The sequence below is a fragment of the Ursus maritimus genome, unplaced genomic scaffold (genome assembly GCF_017311325.1).
Source record: "Ursus maritimus isolate PB19 unplaced genomic scaffold, ASM1731132v1 scaffold_8, whole genome shotgun sequence".
Taxonomy (NCBI): domain Eukaryota; kingdom Metazoa; phylum Chordata; class Mammalia; order Carnivora; family Ursidae; genus Ursus; species Ursus maritimus.
In genome coordinates, this window is record NW_024426996.1 from 62,676,961 (window position 1) to 62,693,907 (window position 16,947).

The window sequence follows — 16,947 nt, forward strand, 5'->3', positions numbered from 1 at the left end:
CTGTTTAGCACTACACTTGTCAGCACTTATCACCTAATATATAATTTATTTATTTTGTGAGCTGTAAGAAGACAACGATTTCTTTCATTGCTGTATGCCCAGAACTTTTATAGTTCCTGGAACATAACAGGCATTCAATACACACTTGCAGAATGAATTAACAATTAATCATTTAAAGTGATAGACAAGGAAAAAATTACTCATACTTTACTTTGGAAGGTATTTAAATGCTATTACATGCATTCAACATTATGAAAATTCAAAACATAAATTTACCTTAATTTAAAATTTGCCTTAATTTTGGCAGAAATAAAACTGTTATTTATTTTTAAAAGTCTGTGCTAAGAAAAATACTACAAAAAGGGCAATTGAGCATATTTAACTTACTTAAAAGAAGAATAAATAACCCAAGTATTTTAGTCATGTCAATACAATTGATATGCTAATTCCTAATCATTCTCATTTACCCCATGAGAATGGAGGAACTTTATCTTTCTTTATTCACTGTATATCCCTGGCACCTGGATGAGGGATCAGCATCTAGTGGATACTTAATACATATTTAACTGAACAAAGTATTATTTATGTGCTAGAATATGCCAGTAATTATCATTAGTTAAATGATATTTCTTCTGGGCGAAGACTCTTAATAAGAAAGAACTTGAAAAGTTATTTGTATCAACCCTGCTCCTAGCACTAGTATACTTTTTATAATACATCAGTAGGAGGGGGTCTTTGGGCAAATATTTCAACACTTTCAACGAGACATCACTACCTTTTTCCTGCTCCTTTTGTTTGGAAACAAATATAAATTTCTTTTTCTCGAAGTAAGTCTCCTGTAGTTTCACCCAATGTCCTAGACCTGCTATCTGGAGCAAAACAAAAATCCACTTACTCCTTTCTTCCCAGGGATGGTCCTTCAAATAGCTGAAGATCATTGCATGTTCCCCTAAGTCTCTTCTATTCTCCACCTCCTTCCATATGGAAGTGTTTTCAGGCTTTTCAGCATGTGAGTTGCCCTCTTGTTTCATGCCTCAGGTTTTCAATGTGCCCCACTAAAATACTGTCTCCAGAATTGAGCAATCCATTGCAGAAAACAGACATCTGTCAGTGTTTGGCAGTATACCAAAATGAGAAGCATTTTGCATTACATTAATTGTTTAGGATTTGGTCAAACTACTAATTCATATTGAACTGGCTAAACTCTCAGACCACTCTTGGTCTCTCCCATGCCATACATGAGCAGTTCTTGTGGAAACTATGTGCAGACTTGGACATTATTACTACTCAATGTTATCAAATTGTTTTATGGGCTAAGCTTTATGAGTTCATCATAGAACCTACCTTTGTGGCTTTCATGGAGCCCATGCTCATCCATTGAACACTTAATTCTTCAGTTTCAACCAAAATCAGATCAGGCAGAACCATTCCTATAAAATCAGCCAGGATGTTCTTAACCCCTTTCTCTGTAATTTATCCTTTACTGAGCACATCTTTTGGATAAATGAGATAATCTCCCCACATGAAAGTGGGCATTCTTTGAAGATAGCCTGGATTTACCATCACTAGTTAGCATGACACTTAGAAGACAACTGGTCCTACCATCTAATTACCAGGCAGAAAAAAATGACCACATATCAACTGTTCTAAAATCAAATAAATTATTTTTTTAGGAGATAATTTTTCTTTAACTCATAACGCACAATTACATCCTAAAGCTTTCCTCATTTTACTTACTTAAATGTACATCCGGCAATTAGTTTAACTCAGAGGATACCTCCAAAAGTTATGCTGCCTCAAGCTGGATGTGCTACGGAGATTTGGGTTGAAGGTTTGTAGTCACTGCTTGTTTTGATTTTTAATAGAAGGGCATGGTTAGCTGCATTTTCTTTAATTAAAAGAAAATTTTTTTCAGGTAAAATTACTGTTACCTCTCTTAAGGAATAAACTACAGGGTTTTGATTCGTTTGTGTACCAAAGAATTTTCTGAGGAAAATCTCACTTCTACCTCTGTGTACTCCCTTTCAGTCTCCTCTAAGATGGGGTGATCTTCTAGTCAAGTTCCAGTCCTATCTGAGCTCCTCACTTTTCATAAGATATGAAGCACATCCTCTCAACATTTGCCTATGCTATTCCCCATGTATATTCCAAACTTCCTTCCCAGCGCTAATTCTTTTTTTTTTTTTTTTTTTTTTTACAGATTTTATTTATTTATGTGACAGAGAGACAGCCAGCGGGAGAGGGAACACAGCAGGGGAGTGGGAGAGGAAGAAGCAGGCTCCCAGGGGAGGAGCCCGATGTGGGACTCGATCCCGAATGCCAGGATCACGCCCTGAGCCGAAGGCAGATGCTCAACGACCGCGCTACCCAGCCGCCCCCTCAGCACTAATTCTTATTAAGCCTTCAACTCCATCTTATCACTTATAACACTATAACACAACGATCTAAGTTCCAGGACAGAGATCTTTGTTTTGCTCTCTGGTATACTCCAAGTGCTAAAAAACAGTGCCTGGTACATAGTAGGCCCTTGATAAATCTCACAATTACTTATTAACAGACTATCCCCTTGACCACACTTAAGGGTTATCACTGGTCCTTTAGTAACCAGAATTGAAAACAGAGGAAGAGAATCCACTTTATAAACCTTTTATGTAAGTCCATGTGGTAATTATCAAGTTCTCATTTCAAGAAATAAACCAAAATGAGCCCCTCCTCACTTGAGGGGTTGGGATTCTATCTTACCCACTGACCAGAATATTTTCTAAAAAGAAAAGTAGTTAGCTCACTAGTTTGGTGATCTGAACTCTGCCCTTGCGAGTTCTAGGGCCAATCATTTTTCAGGTCTCAAATTAGATAGTTTCCTCTGCTAAGTGTTCCCTGGCCCCTAAATCCAGGGCACAGTTCAATGGGAACCCTCAGTTTTCCCCATCCCAATATACCAGCTGTTGGAACTGTTTTAATTGACCATTTCCACTATTAGGCTTTATAAAGCTATGTGGGGACAAGGCTAGTGACTGAACTTGCATCTGATATCTGGTCACCACTGTTTCCCCAAGGCCTCAATTTCCACGGGCATCCAGCAGGCACTCAAGCATTTGAGACTGATGTATCTTGGCAATAAATGGAAAACAAAAAATGGGTGTCTTCTCATTACTGACTGAAGAATCATCTCTTGACAGGGCAAAGTGGCTGCTCACTCACTACCTTTCAAAAGCTCAGTTATGGAGACTGTCAAGACACACAGGGCATCTACTCTTCTAACATCTTCCTCTAAATTCAGCCAGCTTATCAGTGTCTAGAATACGGATCCAGCAATACTGATAGCACCACCCATTAGAATGTCCTTCTATTAAAATGGGCTTCAGGGAAGTTATAAGATCTACTCCTATGAAACTTATCACTTTTATTACAAAGATACTATTCATCATATAGTCTCTTCTCCAAAAGATACATCACAGGTTTTCCTTTGTCTGTTTTGATTCAAATAACTAGTTTAACTTTATGGGCACATTGATTGTGCTCCTCTCAAGTTGGCTCTTCAGGAACTTTAACGATCAGATTTGTGTGCTGCCTGCACCGAGCGTCTCATGTGCATTTTGTGTACTCTTATTCCAGCCTCCGTCTTATTTATTTCATCATCTTCTTTCTCACCCACATCTTTCCTCCTTTTAAATGATGTCATTTTGTTCATACATTTATAAGGCATCATGAATCATTAAAAGGCTTATAAATACACACTTCCTTTTATTTTGGTAGTTCTTTGTGCTCTAACACCATTCTCTAATTGTAGGCTCTCCAACAAAACCGTTAAGTGCTCCTGGTTTGTATTAACTGGGACCCTGAGAAGTCACTTCATCTCTCTGTGCTTCCTTAAAATGAGAATAACAAATAGTAGTCACTTCATGGGGTTAGTTATGGATTAATATAAGTGAAGTACATAGAACTATGCCCTAACATACTGTTTCCTAGTTATTAACTATTATCATCTTTATTACTCTCCAACTCACTGATTAAAATGACAACTAGAACAAGGAATGCCACTAATCTTTCTACTTTGACACTGACCCAACAACACCATGATCATGCTGGTTCTAGACTTTGTCAGTGTCTTGCTCAAGTAAAGGTTACAGACATTCTTCCACTGGCTAAAGTACATAAAGCTCCTATTTACATAAACAAAATAGTTAAGCATAAATGCATATGCATTAAGCATAAGATAAATGATGTTAATATCAATCTAAAGGTAGGATTTCTTAGAACTAGAGAGGTGGCTTCATGGAAATTGTGGTAAAGGGCAAAGGAAGTTAATGGATGCATTAGAAAATAACTTAAAGATCTAGTTATATCAATCATAAACTTTTTAGGAGACTGGTTTGAAATTTTTAAAATACTTTTTACAATTCAAAACTATTTTTAAATCCGTTAAAAATAAGACCTGCATTTATAACCACAAGTAACAGCTATTTTATAATACTTGGGACCTACAGCAAAATGGAAAAAGTGCAGGACATACAAAGAAGAATTAGGCTCAGTTCTAGCTTTACCACTTCCTGTATACTTGACTTTGGCCTACCACTGAAGTTTTATGACCTACTAGTCATTACAGCTTTATTCATTTTCAATTCTCACAACACAGTGAGGGTGATTAAGAACTTGTGCTGTTGTGAGAATTAATGAACTATACAAAAAGAGATCTTAGTAAACTGTAAACTGTGATATAAATAAATTATTACCATTTAAAAAGGGAGGAATTCTCTTTAGCAACCCATTTGTATTCTGAGTACTATATTCTATCCCACTGTTACTTTTTCTAGTCTTAATTTTTTTTTTTTCCCAAAACCTTACTTTCACAGAATAAACACACTCAAGGTCTTAGGCTCTTTTAAAATCTAGCTACACAGGTAACTGTAGGGTAGGAAAAAGCAAGCTAGCCACACAGATCTTAGTTACTTTACAGAAGGGATTCTAGGTAATATAGAAACCAATTACGTAGCTAGGTGAATGTGGGCCTATTTGTGATCATCATGTTTGTTCTGTTCAATGTACGGTCAATGCACCTGTTAGCTAACATAATGGCAGCAGAGCTGCATGTCAGATCAGTTTGCTAAAGCTTTATTCATGAAACACTTGAAGGGGAAAGTTTGGTTCTCTTGGGCCTCTCTGATTTACCTGCCTGAGAGGATGTCTGAATATAAGTTCAACTACAACTTGAATAACCTACTCTATCCCAAATTCCTTAAATCGTAGGCGCTCCATTAGTGTAATGGTAGCAGGACATGTAAAATCTAAAAACTCCAGGGAAACTAAGCAGTATCAATTAAAACCACATTTTCTGTGGCTTTTAAGCCAGCACATACGGAGTTCTACTACATCCACAGTGCACACACAATCTCACTTAAACCATCCCAACCACCAACAAATAGATGTTATCATAACTTTACAAACTAGGCCGTCTCATCTCCAGTTACAAATCATACAAGTATACACTATTTTACTATAAAAGTAGCCTTACTCAACTCAACTTGCCAAAAAACTTACTTTATCAACAAATAATCCATGCTTGCAAGAGTATGCCTACACTTCTTACTAGTTTTCAACATCAGATCAATTACCCTCTTTTCCACCTGAGGCTACCGGTCCACTTCATAGTGAAAAAGTGCCGCCCCTCACCTCTTCAAGTATAAGAATAGAAATGATTCAAGAAAGAAAACTTTGCAAGAGAGATAGCAGCTAGAGAAATTCAACTGCCTCTGCCCCCTCTGGCTAACGTCACAATAACAACATCAACCAGCAAAAGTTTTGAAACGTGTCCCAGTGGCACCTAGATACTCTTGCTGTGCATCTCTTCTCTGCTGTCATCCATCTGCCTTGCAAATTCACAACTCGGGGAACTTTCTTGATTGCTCAGGGTTCTTAATCCAAACCTCAAGTCCAAACTTGAGCAAACAACTTACGTCATTTTACCGTGCTAAGTTTTCCTCAGTGTCTGATTTCAAAAGTTTAGGCTTACTCTTAGGGGAGGCCCGAAGGATCAGAGTTTCGTGACAACCACAGGCTTTAGGTGAGGTGGCCTATGCCCCCTGGAAAAGGTGTGGAGAAACGGGGGAGCAGAGAGAAAGGCAAGGTGTCCCAGGTTCGACCTGAGGCTGACCCCCTGGTCCATGCTCCGGATGGCAGGGTTGCCTGGCTAACTGCCTTTCCTACCAGGCAAATGCTGGTGTGGGACAGAGATGGGACCCCGGGAGCGGCTGGGCAGCGACCCCAACGCGCGCGGGGGGAGGGCTGCGGGGTGGTGGTAAGGGCCGGGTCGCACCTGCATTCCGGGTCCGGCCGGAGGGCGAGCTCCGGGAACTCACGCTCCGGGAGGGGCGGCTGGGTGCGTCCCAGGACTGGAGCAGCAGTTCCTCGTCTCCAGCCTCGCGAGGGGAAGCCACGCCCTCCTCGCCCGCAGCCTCCACGAGCCTGACGGCGCTCCCCGGGGCGCCCTTAGGTGGCTGGGCCCAGGCGATCCGAGGCAGCAGCGGCTCCCGCTCCTCGTCGTCCTCCTCTTCCAGGCTCCCGCCGCCGTCCGCGGACGCCAGCCGCCCGGGCTCAGAGGACTCCGCCATGGCCTCCCTCCGTGCCTTTTGCGTTGAGACCGGCTCAGAGAGGCGAGCTGCCCGGCTGTGGCCTCGGCATCGCGGGGGACCGCAGTGGCTGGGTCGGGTCGAGGACCTCCTCACAGGCGTACCGCCCGCTCCGCGCCAGCCGGGCGGTTGTCCCCGCGCAGCCGCCAGCCGCGCCCCACCTCGCGCCAACCCTGCGCCTGCGCGGAAGGGCGGGGGCGGTGGTGGGCGGGGCCGTCACCTGCAGCTGCTGGAGCGGGAAGACGCGAGGTGGGGTGGATGTGGTCGAGGAGCGCCGAGGTGGGCATTAATTTATCTCCTCCAACCTAAATCAGCCTCTCTGCCACTGCAGAATTCTTTCATAGAGTGTACCATAATTCATACCTACATATTTATTTCTGTGACTAACATTTTTTACCCCCACTACAAGCACGTGAGAGTAGTGACCTTGTCTTTTGTCCAGACATTCTGGACATTGGTTGTTTGTATTTTGTCTCTTCTTTTTCCCCACTAATTTAGCGAGAAGTTTACTATTTTAAAAAATCTTTTCAAAAAAGCTGTCTTTTGGTTCCATTGATTTTCTGTTTTCTAGTTCATTGACTTTTGAGCTTTATTATTTCCTTCTTGCTACATTTGATTTCCTCTTCTTTTGCTAGCTGCTTAGAGTAGAAGAGTGTATTATTGATTCTGGACCTTTCTATTTTTAAAAAATTTAAGTAAAGCTATGCCTTTCCCTCTATGCACTACTGTATCTGCATTCACAATTTTTGCTATGTTGTGTTTTCATTCTCATCATTTCAAAATAGATTTTTATTTCCCTTGTGATTTCTTCTTAGACTCACTTCTTTGAAGTGTGTGTGTAATTTCCAAATATGTAGGGGCTTTTCTAGAAATTAATATTTATTTCTAATTTAATTCTGTTGTGGCCAGAGAAGGTACACCAAGATTTCAACCTTTTTCAAAATTTATTTACATTTCATAACATAGTCAGATAATTTCTGCCTACCAATTGGAGTTTTTAGTCTACTTACATTTAATGTAGTATTAATGTGGTTGGATTTAGATTTACTGTCATTTGCAATCATATTCTATTTGTTTCATCCTTTTTTGTTCTGTTCCTCCTTTCTCGCTTTCTTTTGGGTTAATCAATATTTCTTCATATTTCATCTTAAATCCTCTATTGATCTTCTGCTACACCTCTTTGCATTAATTTTGAGTGCTTATTCTAGCACTTACTGTATACATCCTTAAGTTATCTCAGCGTACAGAGTTTATATTGTAGTACCTGATGTGAAATGTAAGAACCTTGCGAAAGTGTTGTTCTATTTATCCCCCATCCTTTATGTTATTATTGTCATATATATTAGACCCACATATGTTTAAATATAGTGAATACTTTTTGTCTTGAACAATTACATGTCTTATAAAGAAATTAAGAAAACAATGTATAGTGTTTTATATTTACCCACATATTTACCATTTCCAGTGCTCTTTTTTTCCCCCAGTTCTCTTCATTCCTTTCTGAAGATCTGCATTTCCAACTAGTATAATTTCCCTTCCCTCTGAAGAATTTTTTTAAAGCATTTCTTGTAATATAGATCTGCTGGTGATAAATTCTAAGTTTTCATCTATCTGAAATTATCTTTATTTCACCATCATTTTTAAAAATATAATTTCTCTAGGTATAGAATTCTGGATTATGTTGTCCCCCTCCAAGTTCAATTCTAAAAATGTAATTTCATTGTCCTTTACCCTTCGTTATTTCTGAATTATGTCCCTCCACCCACCCACCCTGTTTGCACTATGTTGTTTTCTCTAGTTGCCTTTAAGATTTTTTCTTTATCCTTGCTTTCTCAATAGCTAGACCATGATGCTCTTGATAGAAATTTCTTTATATATATCCTGTTTGAGTTTTGCTTGCATTTCTTGGATCTGTAAATGTATGTATTCCAACAAATTTGAAATTCATAGTTCAGCCATTATTTTTTCAAACTTTTTCCTGTCCCATTCTGGGATTCCTAATATATATCTGTTAGACTCTTTGGTATTGTCCTAAAGGTCAGTAGGGCTCTGTTAATTTTTTAAAAATAGGTTTATCTCTGTTTTTCAGATTATGTAATTTCTCTTAATCTGTTTTTAAATTTTGCCAACCCTTCAGCCACTTCTAACTGACTGTTAAACCCACCCAGTGGGTGTATTTCAAATTTTGTACTTTTCAGTTCTAGAATTTCCATTCAGCTCTTTTTAAAGAGTTTCTATATATCTGTTAACATTGTCCATCTGTTAATTCATTATGACCATATATATTTTTAAGTCCTTGAATATATGTAAAGTGTTTGAAAATCTTTGCTAATTCTTACATCTGAATTATCTTAGAGTCAATTTTTATTGATTACTTTTTTTCCTGACTATGGGTCAGATTTTCCCATTTCTTTACATATTTGTTATTTTTTAAATTGTATATTGGATTTTGTGGATGATATTTTGTAGAGCCTCTAGATTCAATTATCTTCCTCTGACAAGTGTTGATATAGTCTAGTGTGTAGTTAAATACTCTAGACTCAAATTTCACCTGAAAATTTCCATCATTTCTTTCAGCAATCCTGATGTTGCTTTTTGCTGGGCTCCTTAGAGTCTCCCTCATGCACTGAGTTCAGAAGTCAACCAAGGATTTGGGTAAGGTGTACGTGCAGATTTTGGAGCTCTCTCCTCTGTTACTCGTTCCTCTTCAGGATTTCCCTCCTTAATTTCTAGTTGTTCTGGTATCCCCAGACTCCATCCTTAAGCCATTAGGACTGTGGCTTTCTGACTGACTTCCTGGTGCCTTTCATAGTACAGACTGAGTAATCCGCTCATCATGAGAAGATGTATAAGCATAAATCATACTTGTATTTCAATTCTTTGAAGAGTACCATCCTTTCAATTACTGCCTGCCTGCTTTCGGTTGCTTTCCAATATCTTCAAATAATTGTTTTTATATTTTCCCCAAAGTTTAGTTTTTATCCATAAAGAGTTTAGTCCGATATAACCTCCTTTGACATATTTTATTGGAAATGTATCCTTTAATGAGGTAAATGGTACTATATTTTTGTCAGTAGTTTACATGTTAATACTGGACTGTTATTTATTGCTTGATAAGGCAGGATTCAGCATCAGTTCCATTTGTAGTTTTAGTTTTATAGACATAAATGCTGAGAAAATCTGTTCAAATAAATAGGTGAATATGGGAAACATTTTATAATAGCAATGTCACTCAAATCTTTGATCTTTCTTTTAAGACGTGCTAAAAATCTCAGAATATTTTATTACCAAAAATTATTTTTATGATCAATCATCAGGCACCTCATTTAGGTCCTCCTCTGAGTTTTTTACTTTCTCAATTTCTGGGAAATATATTAAAAAGGCTTTTAAAGATGTATCCAATTATTAATAATTGCACTGTAACTCTTTCACTTCAACGCACCTTATTTTTTAACTCAGAATTGGGAAAATAAAAATATTAACATTTTTATAGAACTTTTGCCAATATGATATTATTTGCTAAAATGCTTTTATGTTATCAAAACCTTGGAACATAGGTTTGACTCATTCAATGTGTGTGAAACATCTAACTTAAAAGTTAATTGGTAAAGCCAGGCTGCATTATCAAATCAATCAGTCAAAGCAGACTTTTAAAAATTCACGTGATTATGGTAAAATATGTCCCTGTGTCAACATCTCAGTTTTGAAGGCTCTGCTACCTTCAGTATATCTCACAGATATTTTACTTTGTTTCCATGGAATATTCCCTTAGGGGAGTACATTTTTTGATAGTACTCAGGGTCTAGAAGAGGCAAGATCTTTAAATGAAACTTGTCACAGTCTCATTCTACAATATCTATATATTCAGAACATCCCAACACAGGCCTAAATGCACCATGTCTAATGTCACCATCACCTTTACAATAATGCTCCTTTAATAAGAAAATGCAGGAAGCACTGCTGCTATCTTATGGGGCCTCTGTTTAAGGAGACTTTTCCGAAACCTGTATTTTAAATCTAATCTTTGTTGGGAGCCTCAGGTTTTTTACACCCTGAAGCAAGGAGCCTTTGGATGATTCAGGATAGATATTCCTACACCAACTGGTATTCTACAGTTCAATTCTTGCACTAACCATCCAGAGTTAGCACAGATTCCACAGGATATGGGGTCAGTCTCCCATAAAACTGTCCTCACTTTAGATGCCAGCCACATTTCGGGGGGCCCCCAGGCCACTTGCATTTACGACCAACTTGTCTACTAATTCAGGGGGATTCCACGACTCCCTCAGATTCTATAATTTGTAGAACAACACTCAGAACTCTGCAAAGGGCTCAAGGTTCTAACCCTCACGGAGATTATGAGGACGTGGAACTTACAGACAAATAAAGAGGTAATTACAATACAGTATGCTAAGTGCCATGGGGCAAAGATCAGGAAAGGTGTTTAAGAAAGAGAATCTGGGAGGAGGGGAGAGACTTGGAGTAAAATCTCACCTGAAATTTCTGACATTTGTTTCAGCAATCCACCTCTTGCCTTTTGCTGGGCAAATAGATGACAGGGAAGGCCCTCAGGGCAGATGACATTTAGTTTTATTGGTTTGCGGGTTTTTGTTTTTTTTTTTAAGATTTTATTTATTTATTTATTTGAGAGAGAGAGAGCATGAGTGAAGGAGAGGGGAAGAGAGAGAGGGGAAGAGGGAGAGGGGAAGAGGGAGAAACAGACTCTCCACTGAAACTGGATCCTGATGCGGGGTTCCACCTGGGGCTCCATCCCAGGGCCCTGGGATCACAACCTGAGCTGAAGCCAGATGCCCAACTGATTGAGGCACCCAGGTGCCCCAAGGGCAGATGACATTTAGGAGGAGACTTGCAGGCTGAGAAACAGCTGTTTATGAAAAGAATGGGAGAAAGAGAGAGAGAAAAGCAAGACACTGGGTTCAAAAGGTAGTCAAGGGCTTCATTGTGTTGCCTTTCAATACAAATCTCATGCCAAGATTTTCACCTTTTGCTGAAGGTCCTGACCACAGCTCCGCTCTCTGGCTAGAACCCAGGGTGGAGAATAACAAAGGGTGAGATTAGAGATTTAGGGCATTTATGAAGCTGGGCTTTGTGGGTCTGAATAGAGCTTGGATTGAATTGGAAATTCAGTGAGTCCATAGCCCTCTCAACTTTTGCTTAAAGGTATGTGAAGGATAGCTTAAAGGGTTAAACAAAAGTTTGATTCTTCTAATAAGTGAACAGAACACATAACTCTAAAATACTGTTGAAGATTAATCTTAGGTACATATACATGCATTGAATGTTTTTGGAAATACACACAGAAAAGTGATAACCATGGTTGCCTCTGGAAAGGGAATGTGAGATTAGAGATTGGGGCGCAAAGGAGATCTGCTTTTCTCTCTATACAAGTGGCAGGACCATGGGTGGCTTGTTGGTACTGGTCCAGCTCCATCAGCAACCCTCTTTCCTCCAATCTAAGGAGAAAGCCATACTTACTAAGCAGACACAGATTAAAAACGTCCTAGTTCCTTCCTTCCTCCCTTCCTCCCTTCCTTCCTTCCTTCCTTCCTTCCTTCCTTCCTTCCTTCCTTCCTCCCTTCCACAAAAGCGTATTCCCCTACTGTGTGAAGGTGCTATTCTAGCACTGGAGTGAGAGGAATGAACCCATCCCTATTCTCAAGAAGCTTCCATTCTCGTGGGGGAGATAAACAATAGCAAGTAATGAAGAGGATTTAGCATATAAAATGATAGCATAGGCTATGAGAAAGGACTATGCAGTATGGGGAATATAGAATGATGGTGGTGTAAATGGGTAGATGCTGTCTTACATAAGGTAGTTGTAGTGGGTTGAATGGTGTTTCCCCCAAAAGATATGTCCACGTCAAATCCTGAAACTTGTGAATATTATTTTATTTGGAAAAAAGGTTTTTGCAAATGTGATTAAGTTAAGAATCTTGGGTTGAGATCATCCTAGATTATCTTGGTTGGCTTTAAATCCAATGACAAGTGTATTATTAAAGAAAGGCAGAGGGAGGCTTGAGAGAAAAGATGCATGGAAACAGAGGCACAGATTGGAGTGATGTGGCCACAAACCAGGGGAGCCAAGGAATGCCAACAGCAGCAAGAAACAAGTACAACAGTCAAACACTCCAGCAGAATCTTGATGGAATTGAGTGATAGCTATTAGGCTAGCTGGAAGAATGTTCCAAATACGCTAAATTCCTTCTATACCGAAATTCTGAAAAAAAAAAAAAAAAAGAAGAAGAAACTCTGGAGCTTCTACTTCTGTATACATTTTCATACTATTTGAATTTTTTTTAACCAAAAAATTACATTCAAAACGATTTTAGTGCATTACAAAGTTTTTATAGCAATGAGAAAAAACAAGAAGTATTTGACTAACGTGAAAGTTTTAATTAGATGTGACATTGAAGGTTGTGGTTCAACTGCTATGCAATCAGTAAATACAGAAAACAGAGAACACTACTGTTTGAGTAAATCTGATGATAGCCACTGGGTTGATAATCTGGTTTTGGCTTTGTTGATCTAGCTGCAGTGGACTTTTGCTTCAATCTATTATTACGTTGAGAAAACACAGAGATCTTCTAGAGGAGCCCTTCAATCTGTATTCTGCTCCACTTCAATATTTACATGTGTATGTTGTGAACTGAATACAGATATATTTAAGAAAAACTTCACTCCCAGTTCCCTGTCATTTCCAGAATTTATCTTACACTAATATTGGATCTTGCTTTAAGCAGAATCTGTTCTCAAAAACTTATGTACAAATAAAATGCTGCTTTAATGCAGTATTAATGAAGGCTGGAGTTTACTGAAAGTCAGCTGCTGTGCCATGTACTTTGAGTTTATTAGCATATTCACCCTCACAGCAACTTAGAGAGGTAGAGGTTCTTATTATCCCCTCTCTACCCATGGAAAAACTAAGGCATACGAAGGTTAGGTAATGTGTCCCAGATCACCCAGACCTAAGTGGCAGACTTAACACCAGATACAGGTGGTCTGGCTTCGTCTTCTTAAGCCACTCTCTTATGCAGCCTCTCTTTACTCAGGATATCAGTGGAAAGTTCTTTCGGAATCACAATTCTGATCATTGTCACTAATTTCTAATGCTATCCCATTGCTCGTCAAAACACAAACACGAAAACAAACCTAACAATTTACTACGGCATGTAATTCCTCCCAAAGCCTGGGCTCTAACCTTCGACGTAAGCCTTATGTTCTACCTCATCCCAACTACAGCTATCTTGAACTTCTCCCTCTTTCTAGAATCAGTTTTTGCATGTCCCTGTGTCTATACTTGCTGTCAGGATATCCTTACCCTCTTCTTCACTTGATCTACAGCTACCTGGCATCTAAACCCTAGTTTAATGTCAATTCCTTTGGAATACTGTCCCCAGTTTCCTAAACAGACATCATGATGTCTCTGCCTTGTATTCTCCCCAAACCCTTGCTCTGACCTCTGATGGGGAGCCCTCTCCCATTGAAGTTTGATTATTTCCTTATTCGAAGGTGCCTTGAAGATGGGAGCCCCTTGCAAAGAGAGATATGTTGTTCTCTTCTCCATAGTTCTCTCTGTCTTCCTCCAGTTCCCAGTAGGAGAGTGACTAGAACATAGTGTGTACCTGACAAAAGTTTTATAAATTAATGAACAAATGAATGAATAAGTAAAATGATGTTTAAAAGAATTCTGTAAATGAACTTTGTAGTAGAAGCCATCACCCCCAACTCCTCTTTGGTGGCATTGATATCTGCTATCCAAATATCACCAAGCCAATTCATGTTGAAGGTTCCCAAGGGCACCCCCAGGTTTGACGATGCACTAGGAGGACTCACAGGGCTCAGTATATAATCATACTCATCGTGACTTATTATAGCAAAAGGATACAAAGCAGAATCAAGAAAGGAAAAAGGTACATGGGGCGAAGTGCAGAGGAAACCAGGCACTCTCCCGGTGGAGTCACACAGGACACTCACACCTCCTCCAAACTGCAAGTCATGACAACATTTGTGCAATATTGTCTATGAGGAAACCTCATTAGAGACTCAGATCCAGGGTTTTTATGGGGGCTGGTCATATAGGCACTCTCTGCCTAGCATCTCTCAAAATTCCAGATCCCTAGAAGCAAAGCAAGTGTTCAGCATAACCCGTATTGTTTCCACAAGTAGTTTGGGTACAGTGACTCACACTTACTAGGAGTGGTGGGAACTCTCCCAAAATCCACATTCTCAAATGTCAGCCAAGGGCCATCATGACCTTCTCGGTAATGACAACAACTGCCAAATGAGAAGAGGAGCTCCTGAAGGGAAGCTTACATCTCAGCAAGAAAAGAGGGAGGGGGTTGGTCAGCCCCACGCTCCAGATTGAACAAAAAGGACACGAGCCTAGTCCCTCAGGGCCTAACTCAGAAGGGAGATAAGAAAAGAGTGTCAGATTTGCTTTTCCAAAATCCTGCTTTGGGATAGGGATGGGGTTGGGTTCGTGGGATGCAGAGCTCTGGTGGTTAAAAACGCATGGACTTCATTAAAATGCACTGATATTTCCAGTTTGTGCAGCTTATATTAAGAAAAATTTAAAATATTTTGTAACTGTATAGATGTAGACAACTCAGATTTTGTTTTTCTTTTTAACGGATAGAAAGCTAGGATCCCCAAGTGCCAGTTGAATTTGCAGGTGCTAGGTAAATCCAGGAATTAGAGAGCAAGACTGTGCTTTAACAACTTTTATAAACGTTGTCATTCCCCCGGGATTCTTATTTCTGTGGTTGCCTGTTTGTCTGTAGTAAAGAACAAAAAAGCACTGAAAACAAGGAGAGGGCCATGAACTTGTCAGCAGGAAAATGGGGAGCTGGGGAAACTGGGTACCACCCGCTGCTGGGCTTGGGTGAGAGCAGGTGAGTGGGTGACAGCAGGTGCTGAAAGAGAAGGAAAATAGGTCAAATCCTTAAGTCCCAAACAGAGAGAAAGAAACAGGTGACAGGTGTGGGCCTCCAGAGAGTCTGTGGCTCAGCCTTTGAAGCCTGTTTTCATTTCATGGGGCTGTCCTAACAAATTATCCCAAACTGGGTGATTTAAACAACGGAAATTTATTCTCCAACAGTGGGGGCCAGAACCTGGAAATCAAGGTGTCGGGAAGGCCACGCTCCCTCCAAAGGCTCTTCCTTGCCTCTTCCAGCTTCCAGTAGCTCCCAACATTCTCGGCCTATAGACCCATCACTCCAATTTTTGCTCCAAAGTCACACAACCTTCTCTCGGTGTATCTCTGTGTGTCTTCTCCTCCTCTTATAAGAACACCACTCATTAGATTTAGGGCCTTGCCTAATCCAGTATGACCTTATCTTAACTAGTCATATCTGCAAAGACCCTATTTCCACATAAGGTGACCTTATGAGTGGATATGCATTTTGGGGGTGGGAGAGTCAAGGGGAGCTATACAATCCACTATAAAATGCCATCACAGTAACTTGCACCTGTTATTATCAGATGGAAGCTTCCCCGATCAAAGCCTTGGTATGTGTATTAGTACAGCTTTACAAAAAAGGAAAACATTAACCAACCTAAAAAGTAATCACAAAACAGAGTGAGCAAAAGCAAAACTGCTTCCTGCATGTGACCAGATTTACGCTTTTTTCCTTGGATGAAAAGACCATGGTTCTAAACTTCGCAATGAAAACTCTTTGTTGAAGAAAACCTGCCAGAAAATCTGTCTATGAAACACCACAAACTGAATGTGGTTCCATTCATTTTGGGGGACATCTCGAAGGCGCTCTGAGCTTCCTCACATGGTCCCCTCCTCACTGAGTGTGTGACAGGCCCACCTGCCAGGATCCAGGTGCAATCAAAGGCTAAGGAGGGGATAAGACGAACATGCTCATAAACATATCCACACCTGTCCAAGCCATCCATGAGGATGCCCCACCTATGCTAAATGACCTCCAGCCACCCCCTTCTAGAGACTGCTCCTCTGCTAGGCTTTCTCATTAAGCTGGGCTCAGAATAAAGGATAAGTTTATTTGTTCAAGAAAGCTCTGGCTGTTTGGAAATGGTCTCTCCTGGCTCTGAGGAAGCACTTGAGAGTGGCTGCACAGTCATTTCTGCTCCCAGTTAGACTTCTGGACACTGACATAGATTAACAAAGAAACTTATGCTGATACTTTTTTTATTTTTATTTTTTTATAATAATATTTTTTTATTATATTATGTTAGTCACCATACAGTACATCCCCAGTTTTTGATGTAAAGTTCCATGATTCATCACTTGCGTATAACACCCAGTGCACCATGCAATACGTACCCTCCTCAA

General features: G+C 39.9%; 2 protein-coding genes across 4 annotated transcripts in view; one reads left to right on the plus strand and one right to left on the minus strand.

Moving 5' to 3' along the window:
• PI4K2B (phosphatidylinositol 4-kinase type 2 beta) overlaps positions 1-6,771 on the minus strand; it is a 29,875-nt gene extending 23,104 nt beyond the window's left edge. For 2 of the 3 annotated variants that reach the window (XR_005833415.1, XM_040625034.1), the window contains exon 1: positions 6,314-6,768. Coding sequence is in view for 2 of the 3 variants with exons in the window: in XM_040625034.1 (XP_040480968.1) it covers positions 6,314-6,608 (295 nt within the window). In the remaining variant the exon portion in view is untranslated. Of the gene's footprint in view, positions 1-6,313 lie in introns of all 3 variants that reach the window. The other variant, XM_040625035.1, reaches the window with a different exon arrangement.
• A 55-nt stretch (positions 6,772-6,826) lies between these two features.
• The window catches only part of SEPSECS (Sep (O-phosphoserine) tRNA:Sec (selenocysteine) tRNA synthase), a 97,073-nt gene continuing 86,952 nt past the window's right edge, over positions 6,827-16,947 (plus strand). Inside the window, exons 1-2 of the mRNA XM_040625033.1 lie at positions 6,827-6,905; positions 9,204-9,281. The gene's annotated coding sequence lies outside the window, so the exon portion shown is untranslated. The remainder of the gene's footprint in view (positions 6,906-9,203; positions 9,282-16,947) is intronic.